Source organism: Myxocyprinus asiaticus, chromosome 28, assembly GCF_019703515.2.
Source record: "Myxocyprinus asiaticus isolate MX2 ecotype Aquarium Trade chromosome 28, UBuf_Myxa_2, whole genome shotgun sequence".
NCBI classification, from domain to species: Eukaryota; Metazoa; Chordata; class Actinopteri; order Cypriniformes; family Catostomidae; genus Myxocyprinus; species Myxocyprinus asiaticus.
Window position 1 is genome coordinate 37020657 of NC_059371.1, and position 16394 is coordinate 37037050.

Here is a 16394-nt window from a genome sequence, read left to right on the forward strand (position 1 = left end):
CTCGCTGCTGGCCCAGTACATGTGCTAACTAAGAGCCCTGTTCTGGGGTAAGTGCTCCGCATGCGCGGTTCCCTGTAAGGCTAACCCCATGCGATATATATCTTCCGCTAATTCGTTTCCCTGTTGGCAAACTGTGTCTTCCTTGGGCAGAGCCCCTCTGCCCCAGTCTCCATGTTTGTAGTAACTCCTCCCCCATTGGGTAGGATCTACCTTGAAGACTCTCCACATGGTCAGAAATACCATGTGATGTATTCTTCCAACTAAATATCCCCCCCTCTCTTTGGGCGAGGTGTGGTCTCCGCAGTGTCTTCCCCTTGGGAGGGACACCCCCTGACTTGGCAGCCCAGTCGGATAATCCCCCTTCTTTTTTAGGGAGTGGAAAAAGAGAAGGGTAAAAGAGGCCATGACTGGGTTAAGCCTGTCTCTATCTTTTGGGTAGTTGACTTGTCCCCAAAGGGCCGTTTGACACTCATAACTATGTTGGGGGAGGTTACGTGTCAACCTGGTGTGCTGGCTATGAGGCACACAGTAGTCTGCCCACCACACACCGCCAGTTCACATAACACAGTTCAGCCAGTTGTGGCATTTCGTATAGGGAATCGACACAACGTCGAGTGAGTGACAGATAGGGAATGTCACGGTTACTTGTGTAACCTCCGTTCCTTGATGGAGGGAACAAGACGTTGTGTCCCTCCTGCCACAATGCTGAACTACCCGCTGAAATGGCCAGACCTTATATCGGCTCCTCAGCATAAAACCTGACTGAGTGGTTGCATACCAGCTCCTTTTATACCCGTATGTGTGGGGGAGTGGCATGCAAATACCACTCACCAATTTTCATTGGCCTTTTATCAAAGACCAGAGGTGTCTCGGGCTCCCAAAAATGACCCCTAGTGTCACTACATCGACACAACGTCTCGTTCCCTCCATCAGGGAACGGAGGTTACACAAGTAACCATGACATTTCTTGCATTCCTTGAATCGATCATGTTTCTCTCTTGTCGAATTCGCAAAGTCTGGGTACAAGAAAATGCTGTGGTTCTTCCAAGAAAGCCTTCCTTTACTCCTCGCCTCGCGTAACAAAAGATCTTTATCGGCTGATCTCAGACATTTGCCAGAATTGATCGGGGCCTGTCTCCCTCCATAAATCTCCAAGCCGGGACTCTGTGAGCTCGCACGATTTTCAGCTTATGGCCTGTTATGTCGGGAAGTCTCGGAAAGAGCTTGTCTAGGAATTTTACCATATCTCAGCCTTCCTCATGCTCAGGAATTCCAACAATTCGGGCATTGTTTTATCGATAACGATTCTCCAAATCCTCCAAACGCATTGCAAATCTACTTTAGTCGCTAGCAGATTAGCAGCTAATTCCCTCTCTGATGACTCCAGATAATTGATCTGTCTCTCGACGTCCCCGATTCTTGTAACCAACTCAGTGATTTTCGACTCCATGGCCGTAATCGATTGACGTATTACAGCAAGATCCTCCAAGTCCGCTACGACCTTCGGCAGCATCACTGACATGCTGGACAGTTGCTGCTGAATTTCTCCCGCCGCACCATCCAAACCAAGTCCCTGGTCTGCAGCCCAGTCTTTTAATGTCTCCAGAGCCTGAGGATTTTGAATTCTTTGACATATTGTCTTCATAAAACAGTTAAGAATCAGGGTGTATCAAATCTCACCGGTTTATGACACAAATAGTAACAAAACTTGAAAAGTGCACAGAGCTCGCCATTCACATGTCTGACCCTCACATGGTGCCACCGGAACTCCCCTCAAACCCACACTTAAACAATTTAAGTGACAATGGTCAAGTCATATTTGTCAAGAGCTATGAATCTCACTTGAGGAATTGTTCACCCAAAATGGAAAATGTACAACTTCATGTAATTCCAAATCCAAACCCATATACTTTTAGCTATTTTTTCAGTGGAACACAAAAGGAGAATTTTTGAAGAATCTTCACACAGTTACCATCAAATTTCCCTGATCCAGCTAGACGTTAAAATATTGTAAAAAATTTTGGCTAACCGATTAAGTAAGGTTATGACATCTGTTATACATATAGATCAGGTGGGGTTTATTTGGGCCCGTAGCTCTTCTGATAACATTAGGAGTTTCATCAATATCATGTGGTCAGTGACGAATGATCAGACTCCAGTCGCTGCCATCTCACTTGATGCTGAAAAGGCCTCCACCCCCTAGCGGTCCCCCTAGTCCAAGCCACTGATCCTTACAAAAATTACAATCAAAACAAATTACTTATTTTTTCACATCTGGTAAAAGAATGGGATTATCTTTTTAAGATTTTGGAAATGTATGGGTTTGGAAATACTTTTATTGGTTGGATTAAGTTATTTTATAGACACCCAGTAGCAGCGGTACAAACGAATGGATTAATTTCAGATTACTTTACTCTGGATAGGGGCACCCGGCAGGGTTACCCTCTTTCCCCATTATTGTTTTGTCTTGCCCTGGAACCATTAGCAGCTGCGATAAGAAAGAAGGATGATTTTCCAGGGGTGGTGGTGGGAGGTGTGGCGCATTAGCTTTTGCTTTACACAGATGATATTTTATTATTCGTCTCGGACCCTACTAGATCTATGCCTTGCCTCCAAAGAATTATTCATTCCTTTTCTAAGTTCTCAGGATACAGAGTTAATTGGTATAAATCCGAAACTTTGTCTCTAACAGCTTACTGCCCGGTAACAACTTTTCAGCCAGGCACCTTCCAGTAGCCCAAACAGGGCATAAAGTATTTGGGTATTTTATTCCCAGCAAATTTGTCTGATTTAGTTAGAGTTAATTTTGACCCTTTAATAAAAAGTATTACAAGCGATGTGGGCAGGTGGGTTTCATTACATTTATCTATGATTGGGAAGATTAATGTTATTAAAATGAATTGTATTCCAAAATTCAACTACCTGCTACAGTCTCTCCCTATAGATGTCCCCCTTTCTTATTCCAAGCAATTTGATAGCATAGCAAAGTCCTTCATTTGGAATGGTAAATGTCCCAGATTACATTTCAGTAAATTGCATAGGCTGACTGACAAAGGTGGCTAGGCCTACCCAAGATTTTGTTTTATTATTATGCATTCGGTCTCAGACATTTGGCTCATTGTTCGCTTCCACCTGAGAGAGACCCTCCCTGGTTTTGTATTGAACAGGAAGTTCTTGCCCCTATTTCGCCATTCCAAAGCCTTTCTATCAAACTAACCGGAGAAGTTGAGTTGCAATTCCCTTGACTCCAGAGTATTTAATTCGGACATTTATTTAAATGTTGCCTCGAGCATATGGCCAGACCCAAAATTATATATTAATATGTCCCCTTTCTGCTGGTCAGAGTGGATTGTGAGGGAGGTTAAAATGCTTGGTGACCTATATGAGAGTGTAGTGTTGAAATCTTTAGAAAATTTGGTTCAACATTTTGATATTCCCAGATCTCAGTTTTATAGGTATTTACAGCTGCGCCACCTGCTTTGTACTCTTTTTGGGAGTAGCATACACCCTCCGAAAGCGGCAGATACTCTGGGAGTGGTGATTACTGCTTTTGGAAAAGATCATGAGGCATCAGTGTATTACTCCCTGCTAATTCAGAGTCTGGAGGATGCAGCTTTAACTTTTATCAAGAGATTATGGGAGAAAGATTTAAACTTGGTATTGGAGGAAGTGTGGGCCTTGAGATGCAAGGGTACAATTCAAGATTTTACATTTATTCTACTGGACTTCCTCTAGATTGTACAGGCTTGGTCTTAAAGACACACCCACCTGCTGGCGATGCCAATCAGAAGATGGAGACACAACCCATGTTTTTGGTGGTGTGTTAAGATCCAAGAATTTTAGTGGAAGGTTCAGAGTTTTATGTGTGATGTATTGGGCACTTGGATTTCGTTTTGTCCCAGACTCTGGTGCGATGGGGCAGCCATCGGTGTGGGGTATAAACACATAAAAAATTGGGTTCTGACCAGTGTAATGATTAATTTAAGGGGATGGAGGTCAGCTGGAGTGCCCCCATTTCAGGAGTGGTGCACCGAGATTGGGAGGGTGGCAGCTTTTGAGGAAATCTCATTTAGAAGATGGGAAACTTAGATTTGTTTGTTGGGAAATGGGGCAACTATTTTGAGTTTTTAGAGAGCTCTCGGGGAGGGGCAGTGGAGAGAGAGAGGTATAGGTATAAATGAGGTATAATAAATTATATATAAGATTATTATATATGTATATTTTGTTTGTTTGCTTGCTTTTTTTGTGTGTATATAGTAATGTGTGACCACAGGAATCTTTGTTGAGGGTCAGGGCGGGGTTTGGGATTGGGAGGGGTAATTGTGTGATTTAAATGTTTATTCTATGTATATATGTTGTGCTTTTCTTTATTTACTGTATGAATCAATAACATTTTTTAATAATAATTTTAAAAAAAAATCTTCACACATCATACAACTTACATACAATGGCAGTTCAAAGCGACCACTTCTGTAAAGCCACAAAAAAACAAAAACAAAACAACAACAAGCGGCATATACTGTAGGTAGTCCATTCAACTCATGTGCTTTATTCCATTCAAGTCCATTCATACATGAAGCCATACTATATACTTAAACCTATAACATCTTTATAACTTAATCATGTAATGATTACTTATACAGACAAAATCACATAATAATGCAATAAGCATATGAATATACAAACATTAATAATCATAAAAATCAATCTGACAGGTTATTCAAAATTAGAAGAAAAATTAGGTAAGCATAGTCTTATTGTTTAGACATCAGGCATATAATGTCATAAATCAACATTAGCTCTCACAGTTCAGCTTCTTTTCAATGTCCTTTGCCAAAAGTGCATACTGGCAAAAATGTTTGAGTACATATCATCAAGTCAAACCATAGTAGGTAGTTTGTAAATCCAAAACTTCACATTTCAATAATTCATTAGCTCCAGACTATACTACTGTCCAGCACTGTCTACTTAATAAGTACGAGTCTTTCTCCAGCAGACCATGTCATTCAGGAAACAGAGCAGTTCATTTACAGATTTATGGGAGTTGACACCATGAATGTATGTTTGTTTCAGGTCAAATACTGTAAAGAAATGAAGAGAAAGATCATACAAAAATAAACACTGTACAAAACACTTACATAAACTATCACATTTGACACAGTAGCAAAACAATTTTATTTTATACTGTATATTAATATATTAATGTAAAATCAATCTCTAAAATCTCTATTAATTCTGATGAAATAAGCAAAATGCTTTTTTTTTTTTTACTGACAAAAGCAAATACCGAAAACATTAGATAAGTAACTTACTCTATTTTTTCCAATTTATAGTGGGAATCTTCCAGTAGATCAGTGAGCAGCTTCACATCTGAACGGTTTAGTTTATTATTTGTCAGATCCAGCTCTCTCAGACGTGAGGATTTTGACTTCAGAGCTGAAACTAAAGTGGCAGAGCTTTCTTTTTTTATATTGCAGCCAGACAACCTGCAGAGAGTATAGAGCAAGTATAACTTATTTGCACTTCTTGTAAGCTTTGTGGCTAGTTCACATGCATGGAAAGTGAAATTGTGATGCAACAATTACACACAGTCACCACTTTATTAGGTACACCTGTACACCTACATATTCATGCGATTATCTAATCAGCCAATCATGTGGCAGCAGTGCAATGCTTAAAATCATGAACATATGGGTCTGGAGCTTCAGTTAATATTCACATCAACCATCAGAATGGGGAAAAAATGTGATCTCAGTGATTTTGACTATGGCATGATTTTTGGTGCCAGACGGGCCGGATGGACTACAACAGCAGAAAACCACGTCGGGTTCCACTTCTGTCAGCCAAGAACAGAAAGCTGAGGCTGCAGTGGGCACAGGCTCACCAAAACTGGACAGTTAAAGACTGGAAAAACATAAGCCTAAGTAATAAGCGTTATTTTTTATTTGTTTTATCGATTGTGCTTGTAATTATTTTTCTGCCTGTTCAAAAGCAGTTTGTGTCAGAATTGTGAAAACAAAAACTTTGGAAGCATAACTGAAAACTATAGCAGCATGAATGACTGAAGGAAACAAACCAAGAGAGTTGCGCTGTTTATTTTATGGGTATTTGTATTGACTTTGATGTAATGTTTTTAGTTGTAATGTATTTATTCTCTCTCAATTCAATTTTTTTCTTGGATATTTGAATTGTTGTGTTTGAAGAATTTGTTTGTATTGAATGAAATTATCAGTGCCATTTACTAAATGCCCCTAAATACAGTCAATGTTATCTGCTAAACTGCTTGAAAGAGGTGTGCATATAAACTCAGCAAAAAAAAGAAACATCCTCTCACTTTCAACTGCTTTTATTTTCAGCAAACTTAGCATGTGTAAATATTTGTATGAACATAAAAAGATTTAACAACTAAGACATAAACTGAACAAGTTTCACAGACATGTGACTAACAGAAATGGAATAACGTGTCCATGAACAAAATTAACAGTCAGTATTTGGTGTGGCCACCAGCTGCATCAAGTACTGCAGTGCATCTCCTCCTCATGGACTGCACCAGATTTGCCAGTTCTTGCTGTGAGATGTTACCCCACACTTCCACCAAGGCACTCGCAAGTTCCAGGACATTTCTGGGGGGAATGACCCTAGCCCTCACCCTCCGATCCAACAGGTCCAAGACGTGCTCAATAGGATTGAGGTCCGGGCTCTTCGCTGGCCATGGCAGAACCCTGACATTCCTGTCTTGCTGGAAATCACGCACAGAACGAGCAGTATGGCTGGTGGAATTGTCATGCTGGAGGGTCATGTCAGGATGAGCCTGCAGGAAGGGTACCACATGATGTCTTGGATATCTTCCCTGTAACGCACAGCGTTGATATTGCCTGCAATTACAACAAGCTCAGTACGATGATGCTGTGACACACTGCCCCAGACCATGACAGACCCTCCACCTCCAAATCAATCCCGCTCCAGTGTACAGGCCTCAGTGTAATGCTCATTCCTTTGACGATAAACGTGAGTCCGACCATCACCCCTGGTGAGACAAAACTGTGACTCGTCAATGAAGAGCACTTTTTGCCAGTCCTTTCTGGTCCAGCGAAGATGGGTTTGTTGCCGGTGATGTCTGGTAAGGACCTGCCTTACAACAGGCCTACAAGACCTCAGTCCAGCCTCTCTCAGCCTATTGCGGACAGTCTGAGCACTGATGGAGGGATTGTGCAGGTGTTGTTACACATGGTCTGCCACTGTGAGGATGATCAGCTGTCCTTCCTGTCTCCCTGTAGTGCTGTCTTGGGCGTCTCACAGTACATACATTGCAATTTATTGCCCTGGCCACATCTGCAGTCCTCATGCCTCCATGCAGCATGCCTAAGGCACGTTCACGCAGATGAGCAGGGACCCTGGGCATTTTTCTTTTGGTGTTTTTCAGAGTCAGTAGAAAGGTCTCTTTAGTGTCCTAAATTTTTATAATTGTGACCTTAATTGCCTACCGTCTGTTAGTGTTTTAACTACCGTTCCACAGGTGCATGTTAATTAATTGTTTGTGGTTCATTGAACAAGCATGGAAAACATTGTTTAAACCCTTTACAATAAAGATCTGTAAAGTTATTTGGATTTTTACAAAATTCTTTAAAATACAGTGTCCTGAAAAAGGGATGTTTCTTTTTTTTGCTGAGTTTATGTACTCATGCAGTTTGAAGTTACAAGTATCTTTCCAAAATAATAAAGAAAAGTTTTCTCACTCTTCTCAAGAGCTGACCATATTTCTCCTGTCATATAACTGCAACACATACCATAGTCTCTCCAGTTTACAGTGTACATCCTCCAACAGGTCGGATAGCAGCTTCACTCCTGAGTCTCCAAGATCATTCTTGCTCAGATTGAGTTCTCTCATGTGTGAGGAGTTTGACTTCAGAGCTGAAGCCAGAGCAGCACAACTGTCCTCTGTAATACTGCAGTTACACAGCCTGCAGAGTGTACAGCAACAATAATCCCTAAGCTTTTCCAGCACAATTTAGTGTGTGTGAGACATTTAATCGTGATATGAAGTTTAAAGTGCCCGTCTATCTGTGTACATCTTTATTGTATGTGCTTGACTCATATAATTAGAAAAGTAATTTACTCTAGTTTCTCCAGTTTACAGTGTGGATCCTCTATTAGAGCAGAGAGCAGCTTTCCTCCAGTATATCCTAGTTTGTTCCCTGTCAGATTCAGCTCTTTCAGGTGTGATGGGTTTGATCTCAGAGCTGAAGCCAGAGCAGCACAACTTTCCTTTGTAATATTGCAGTCAGGCAAACTGCAGAGAGAGAAAAACAGTTCATATTCATCCTGCTGTGTATGTTTCCAATAAGTTGTATCAGCAAACCATCTAAGAATCAGGTTATGTACCTTCTGTTTATATTTGATATAAAATAAAAAAAAGGATAATGATTAAAGTTTTCCTTTATCAGATTTTTTCTTTTTTTTTTGTGGAAAAGATAAAAAAATTGTTTTTTCATTTTGTAATAAGTGGAATTATGAGACTTTTGACATTTTACATTCCCCAGTCCCCCTTTCATAAATGATATTCCATTTATATCTGGTCTCATCAAAACTTGCAAAGGTCACCAGCAAGTGCAATGATCACTAGATACTGTATCAAGTATAAATTTTTTAGTGGGAAAAGTAAATGTGATCATTCAGATGATTACCAATATGTGCCAAAATGTGTGCTGAAATACTTTGCCATGAGTGTTTGTAGTCAATGGCAAGTCAAGTGGTTGTCAGTGTAAGTCAATGGCTGGCATGTACTCTGGGGTAATAATAAAGATAACTTAATACAGTTGCAGTTAATTAGAAAAAGAAGATTAATTAGAAGTATTTAGGCCAATATTCTAAAATATTAAAGGAATATTCTGGGTTCAATACAAGTTGAGCTCAATCAACAGCATTTGTGGCATAATTTGGACTTGTCCCTCCTTTTCTTAAAACAAAGCAAAAATCTGGGTTACAGTAAGGCACTTTCAATGGAAGTAAATGGCACCAATTAATAAATGTTAAAATACTAACTGTTTCAAAAGTATAGCCACAAAACAATATGCATGTTAACATGATTTCAGTTTGATAAAATCGCTAACTAACCTTTTTTGTTTTATATCCTATAAGTTAAATCAAATTTTACAACTTTGTTACCATGACGACGTAACGCCATAACACCATAACCCCGTTATCCCACAAAAACGCTGATTTAAACAATTTTACAGCTCAAAAAATACATGAGTTTTACAGAGGAATTAATGTTAGTGCTTTTCTCAAATTAGAAGTTTCACATTTCTGCCTTTAAACTATCTTTTTTTTTTTTTTTTCACACATTTCTGCCTTTAAACTAGGGCTGCCCCCGATCAAAGATTTTCATCAGAAAATGGTTTGAGTTCCAGGGCTGAGAATGTTATAAGTAACATTGCTAACAGTGTTCTACATTACAGAGAAATACTAAACCATAATAACGAGCCTTTAAATTATACATTTTACAAGTGCACGCACGAAGTGAGCCATAGCAACAAAAGCAAAAGCGGTAACGATTCTGAATGTGTCGGAAAATCCAGCAAGGAGACTGTCTGAACATTTTGTTAATTTATAGAGAGAAATGCACTTACAGTTAAACATACAGTAAGCAAGGTACTAATTTAGCTTCCCCACTCCCCACGAACACTTGAATAAGCCTAATAGCGCATATTTATCTAGATTATCTAACATTAGGCTACTTACATGTTTCAAATAAGCCATGTTTGAGGTCATTGAATGATAGGCGAATGTTTGCCTGCAGAGTTTTCATGTCACCTTCTTGGGGTCATCCTTTACCCTCTTGAAATGATCCCACACTCTGGATTTCCTGCCCGACATAATTAATTACCATATGGACCAGCCTTGTAAATGATCATGTCTGTCAATCACTGACTGCATGACTTCGCCACTTCCTGTGGAGTTTTTTTTTTTCTGCGACCAACCAATCAATCAAAACTTGGTCGACCAAGACTCTTCTCATCGACTAACATTTGGTTGACTATTAGGGGGCAGCCCTATTTTAAACCCTCCAAAAATTGGCCCATTTCACTTCCATTGAAAGTGTCTTACTGTGACATTGATTTTTGCTTTTTTTTTAAGAAAGTGGGATGTGGAAATTAATGTTTGTGGTAATCAACATGATGCTACTAATACTGACAGCTGAGCTAAACTTGTATTGAACCCAGAATATTCATTTAATGTAATACAGAAATAAGACATTACAAACCATAGTTTCTCTAGTTTACAGTGTGGATCTTCCAGTAAAGCAGAAAGAAGCACCACTCCTGAGTCTCCTGGTCTGTTAGAGTTCAGATTCAGCTCTCTCAGGTGTGACGGGTTTGATTTGAGTGCTGATGCAAGAGAGGCACAATCTTCCTTTCCAATATTGCATTTAGACAGCCTGAAGGGAGTAAAAAAATGATCAATCCCTCAGCTATTCCAACAAATGAAATCTTGCCATCCAATACGCTTGGTACATATGTCTAAATACGCAGCTATGCACATCAGTATAAATGGCCCAAAGTCTAATAGGTCGGTGATTATGTTCAATGATATAAAAGTCAACAATATATGGACTTCTAAAGACATTTTTTCTGTGATGTTTATTCATTAATTTACTCGTCTTACACTATATTGTGGGCTAATGTCTTAAACTAACACCATTTGGGGGCTTCTCTCAGCAAGTATTAAAATCAATTAGAATGTCATGTAAATCAGATGACAGCCCTTTAATATCATTTTTTTGCTTCTGTGTAGCATATCAAGTAAAAATAATCCATTCAAAACGTCCTTAACACAATCCTGCACAACTAATTTCCATGTTCTAATGCATCAAAATTAATATTCACTGGCTTAATGGGCCAGAGGTAGAACTCTTACTTCTGATGCAATCTAATTTGTGTCAGGCTTCTGATCACCCTGTCTAGGTTTATTTAGCAAGGATCACCAGCTGACTAAATAACCGTCACATGTTCACAGTGACAGCCCTAAAAATAGCTCTTTTCTTATCTTATTTAGGGTTTCTTAAAAAATTTGTTTTTGTTATTGGTCTGACTTTGCTTTTGTAGAACAGTTTTCAAATGTTGAATCAAGTCTTTATCATTATTTCTCACATTTAAGTCTTGAGCTTGTTTGCTTGCCTTCATGTGTTTGTCTAGCTATTTAACTTCCTTAATCATCTGATTTATCAACAAGACGATCCCAATTAGGGTGACATTAAATTGAACAAACAAATTCACAGGCTATTAAATAAAACATTCTAAATTGACTGTTGGACAAATTAATTCATACTAAATACAACAAATAAAAATGTTACTAAATACAACTAGCTAAATTTGGTTTTCGATCAGTGTCACCTTTTTGTTCTGCCTGCTCGACGAATATTCATTTGCTCATGGTGGCTTTTATCTGAAGTGATTTACAGTAACGCAATAGTCTTCCTGATGCATTTAACAACATACAAACACACAAACCATAGTGTCTCTAGTTTACAATGTGTATCCTCCAACAGATCAGAGAGCATCTTCACTCCTGAGTTTCCTGGTTTATTGTTGCTCAGATCCAGTTCTCTCAGGTGTGAGGGGTTTGATCTCAGAGCTGAAGCCAGAGCAGTACAGCCCTTCTCTGTGATCTTACAATCAGACAGCCTGCACAGAAATGGAGAAAAACTCCTTAAAATGTTGTTTAAATGTTGAAAGTTCCTTTGAGTTGACTGGAAGAACAGTTCTAGTTTATTTCTGAACCTCCTGCACCTCAAATGTTTCATTTTGTACCAAACGTGGTTTGACACTTCTGGGCAGGGGTGCTAATTCCAGTAACAGAATTTTTTTAATGTGTGTGTATAATGTGTCTTTGTATATGCGTTCGAAACAGTGCACGCTGAGGACATCTGCTGGTCACAGGCGTGTAAATGCAGTGCGAAGTCTAGGGTCAAAAGCAGCTAAAATGGCACACTGCATTAGAAATGATTTACTACCCTGTATTTTTCATAAATTTTTCAAGGTTGTCTATAATATCCTGGAATAAACAGATCTAGATATTTGCAGAATATGTAGACCTTAATTTAAAAGTTGCCGTTTCTATGATTACTTTTGAATTATTTTAAATACCAAACTTTTTTTTCATTCTAAAAAAAGCACTTTTTTGTATAAACAAATGTTAAAAATATTTATGCTTTGACTAATTGTGGAATAAACATTTGAAAACTAAAATTTATAGTAATAAGTTACACACAGTCCATGTGGGAACTCAAATTTCAGCTTTTGATTGTAAGGCAAGAGTGTTAGTCACTACACTATGCAGCATATCTAGCATTGGGTGTGCTAAAAAAAAAAAGAAAAAAAAAGAAAGAAAGTGAATGTGCATTATTAGGTACAACAGTCAAAATTCCAGATTCACTTTTTGTAAAACAAATAAATCTCTAAAAATAAAAGAAACAACAAAATACCTCTGTCCCTCTCAAATTTCTTTCTCATGAACACAACATTTTGTTTTTTTTTCCCCCTGTGGGAACACAACTCAAGGTGACTGACAAGGAAATTACAATGAATAAATTCAAATCAGCAACTCTTGTTTGATTCAGTCTGATTTTATAGACCCAAGTTATTTCTGAACTTACTCAAGATCAGTTACAGCCAGGATTTAAAGGGATAGTTCACCACAAAATTTAAATTCTCTCATCCTTTATTTACCCTCATGCCATGCCAGAAGTATATGACTTTAATTCTTCTGCAGCACTCAAATGAAGAGTTTTAGAAGAATGTTTCAGCTTTGTAGGTCCATACAGTGCAAGTAAATGGTGACAAGAACTTTGAAGTTCTAAAAAGGACATAAATGCAGTATAATAGTAATCCAGAACACTCCAGTGGTTAAATACACATCTTCAGAAGTGATATGATTGGTGTGGGTAACAAACAAATTAATATTTAAGTGCCTTTTTACTATAAATCTCCACCTTTGACCAGCCCCAACTAGTAGGTGGTTGAATGTGAAGGTGAAAGTCACTTCCACACCAGGATGTGGAAGTTAATGTGTAAGTGTAGATTTACAGTAAAAAAGAATGTCTTAAATATTGATTTGTTTCTCACCCACACCTATCATATTGCTTCAAAAGATATGGATTTACCAGTGGAGTCTTATGAATTACTTTTATGCTACCTTTGTTCTTTTTGGACCTTCTGAGTTCTAGTCATCACTGACTTGTATTGTATAGACCTACAGAGCTGAAATCTTCTTCTAAAAACTTAATTTGTGTTTGGCAGAAGGAAGAATGTCATACACATCTAGGGTGGCATGAGGGTGAGTAAATGATGAGAGAATTTAAATTTTGGGGTGAATTATCCCTTTAACACTGATTCAGGGTTTCACTTTGGGATCAACGCCCCCTCTAGCGTAACCGCAAAACATTTCGAAATTGTTTCTAAACAGTATGACATAACGAAGCCTCGTTTGCTGAACTCACGTGACTTGGCCACTTTCATACGCACTCTGAAGCATTGGTTTGAAACAAATTATTTTTAAAGGTTTCGAAGCTTCATGAAACATGTTTCGAAAGCAACCATGACTAGCTATTATTGGACTGATGTTCAGTCCAGCTCTTTAATATTCTTAAAGGATTAATTCACCCAAAAATTAAAATCCTCTCATGATTTACTTAATTCACAATACCAATTCACGTGACTTGGTAAGTCGCTTTGGATAAAAGCGTCTGCCAAATGCATAAATGTAAATGTAAATGTAAATTTACTTACCTTAAAGCCATCCCAGATGTGTATGACTTTCCTTCTTCAGCAGAACCTAAGTGAAGATTTTTATAAGCAGATTTCAGCTCAGTTTGTCCATACAATGCATGTAAATGGGTGTTATCAGGCTGCTGGCTGTTTGATGGTCGAAAAGGTATATTTAGGCAGCATAAAAGTAATCCACATGACCCCAGTCGATCAATTATTGTCTTCTGAAGAAAATCAATAGGTTTGTGTAAAAAATAAATCGATAATTAAAACTTTATTAACTTCTTGCAGCAGTCGACGTATGCAATGTTAAAAATACATTCTCTGAAAAACCTAAATATCTTATGCAGTGTTGTTTCTAAAACAAGATAAATCAAATTGATCTTGTTTTAAGGATTTTTAGATATTTTTACAGGAAAACAATGCAAAAATCATTATCAAGAATACGATTTTCGCCCTTATATCAAAGGTCTTTTCGTTTAAATTTAGTAAAAAAAGAAAAAAAAAATGATTATGTCTGGTAACACCTGCATGTAAAATGGCTAGAAATAGCATTTTAGCTTAGCATAAAGTTGACAATTTACTCAAGGTTTATTTCTATTTCTTCTGCTCCAAACTTACTTCAAACTTACTTCTCTGTCTGCTCATATGAATGTAACACATCATAAGAAAGTGTTTCACCGCTGTTCAAATGCACTTTGGATTGCATCATTTATATGTATAAATGTTTTACATCTGAAAGGACTAAATATTAAATGAAACAAATGACAATAAAATGCAAAGTAATCTCTTCAGTAATCAAAGTACTTTTTGAATGTAACTGTATTCTAATTACCAATGATTTAAATTGTAACTGTAGCGGAATACAGTTACTTATATTTTGTATTTTAAATACATAATCCCGTTACATGTATTCCGTTAATCCCCAACACTGGCTACAGGAGACATTAATTGATTGACTGGAGTCATGTGGATTACTTTATGCAGCCTAAATATGCCTTTTGAACCGTCAAACAGCCAGCAGCCTGATGGCACCCGTTAACTTGCACTGTATGGAGAAACTGAGCTGAAATCTGCTTATACAAATCTTCACTTCGGTTCTGCTGAAGAAGGAAATTCATACACATCTGGGATGGCTTAAAGACAAGTAAAGAGGATTTTCATTTTTGGGTAAACTAACCCAATACCTTTTTTATTTTGTTGTTCACATTAGTAATAGATATATCAAATCAAATCAAATCACTTTTATTGTCACACAACCATATACAGAAGTGCAATAGTGTGTGAAATTCTTGGGTGCAGTTCCGAGCAACATAGTAGTCGTGACAGTGATGAGACAATTTACAATAAACATCAGATTTACAACACAATTTAAAATCAAATATACACATAATTACACACAACACAATATACAAATAATAACATACAATGTACATTATACAATACACACAATATAGAATACACATTATACAATAAAAAAGTATATATAGTATATATAGATTGTATTGTACTGTATTGACATTCAGGCTGTCGGTTGATAGTAAGTTGCCAGTGTGTTGTTAAGAGAGAATATAATATAATAATAATATAATTTATGACAGTTCGGTGTGAGATATAAGAGTAAGAGTAATAAAGTGCAGTGCTGATGTATTTTGATCGTGGGAGATCAAGAGTTCAAAAGTCTGATTGCTTGGGGGAAGAAGCTGTCATGAAGTCGGCAGGTGCGGGTCCTGATGCTGTGATACCGCCTGCCTGATGGTAGCAGTGAGAACAGCCCATGGCTCAGGTGGCTGGAGTCTCTGATGATCCTCCGAGCTTTTTTCACACACCGCCTGGTATATATGTGCTGGAGGGAGGGAAGCTCACCTCCGATGATGTTTCTGGCAGTTCGCACCACCCTTTGCAGTGCTTTGCGTTTGTGGGCGGTGCTATTGCCATACCAGGCGGAGATGCAGCCAGTCAGGATGTGGCAGTTCATTCCAAACTTCCTCAGCTGTCTCAGGAAGAAGAGGCGCTGACGAGCCTTCTTCACAACGGCTTCAGTGTGGATGGACCATGTTAGTTCCTCAGTGATGTGGACACCCAGGAACTTGAATCTGCTGACTCTCTCCACTGGTGCTCCATTGATGGTGATGGGACTGTGTTCTCTATCTCTTCTCCTGAAGTCCACCACAAGCTCTTTTGTCTTACTGACGTTGAGGGAGAGGTTGTGCTCCTGACACCAGTGTGTCAGAGTGTGCACCTCCTCTCTGTAGGCTGTTTCATCATTGTCAGTGATCAGACCTACCACCGTCGTATCATCAACAAACTTAATGATGGCTTTGGAGCTGTGTGTTGCCACACAGTCATGTGTGTACAGGGAATACAGGAGTGGGCTGAGAACACAGCCCTGCAGGGCTCCAGTGTTGAGGGTCAGTGATGAGGAGATGTTGCTGCCTATTCTAACCACCTGGCGTCTGCTTGACAGGAAGTCCAGGATCCAGCTGCACAGCGAGCTGTTTAAGCCCAGAGCCCGGAGTTTATCATCAAGCTTGGAGGGCACTATGGTGTTGAATGCTGAGCTGTAATCTACAAACAACATTCTCACATAAGTGTTCTTTTTTTCCAGGTGCGAGAGAGCAGTGTGTA

General features: G+C 38.6%; 1 protein-coding gene across 3 annotated transcripts in view; it reads right to left on the reverse strand.

Annotated features, from left to right (window-relative positions):
• Window positions 1–4426: 4426 nt before the first annotated feature.
• LOC127418732 (NACHT, LRR and PYD domains-containing protein 12-like) overlaps window positions 4427–16394 on the reverse strand; it is a 45667-nt gene continuing 33699 nt past the window's right edge. For all 3 annotated transcript variants that reach the window (XM_051659473.1, XM_051659472.1, XM_051659474.1), the window contains 6 exons: window positions 11511–11684; window positions 10265–10438; window positions 8117–8290; window positions 7788–7961; window positions 5313–5486; window positions 4427–5081 (listed from right to left, as the gene is read on the reverse strand). In XM_051659473.1, coding sequence (XP_051515433.1) covers window positions 5075–5081; window positions 5313–5486; window positions 7788–7961; window positions 8117–8290; window positions 10265–10438; window positions 11511–11684 — 877 coding nt within the window. In that variant the 3' untranslated portion in view covers window positions 4427–5074. The remainder of the gene's footprint in view (window positions 5082–5312; window positions 5487–7787; window positions 7962–8116; window positions 8291–10264; window positions 10439–11510; window positions 11685–16394) is intronic.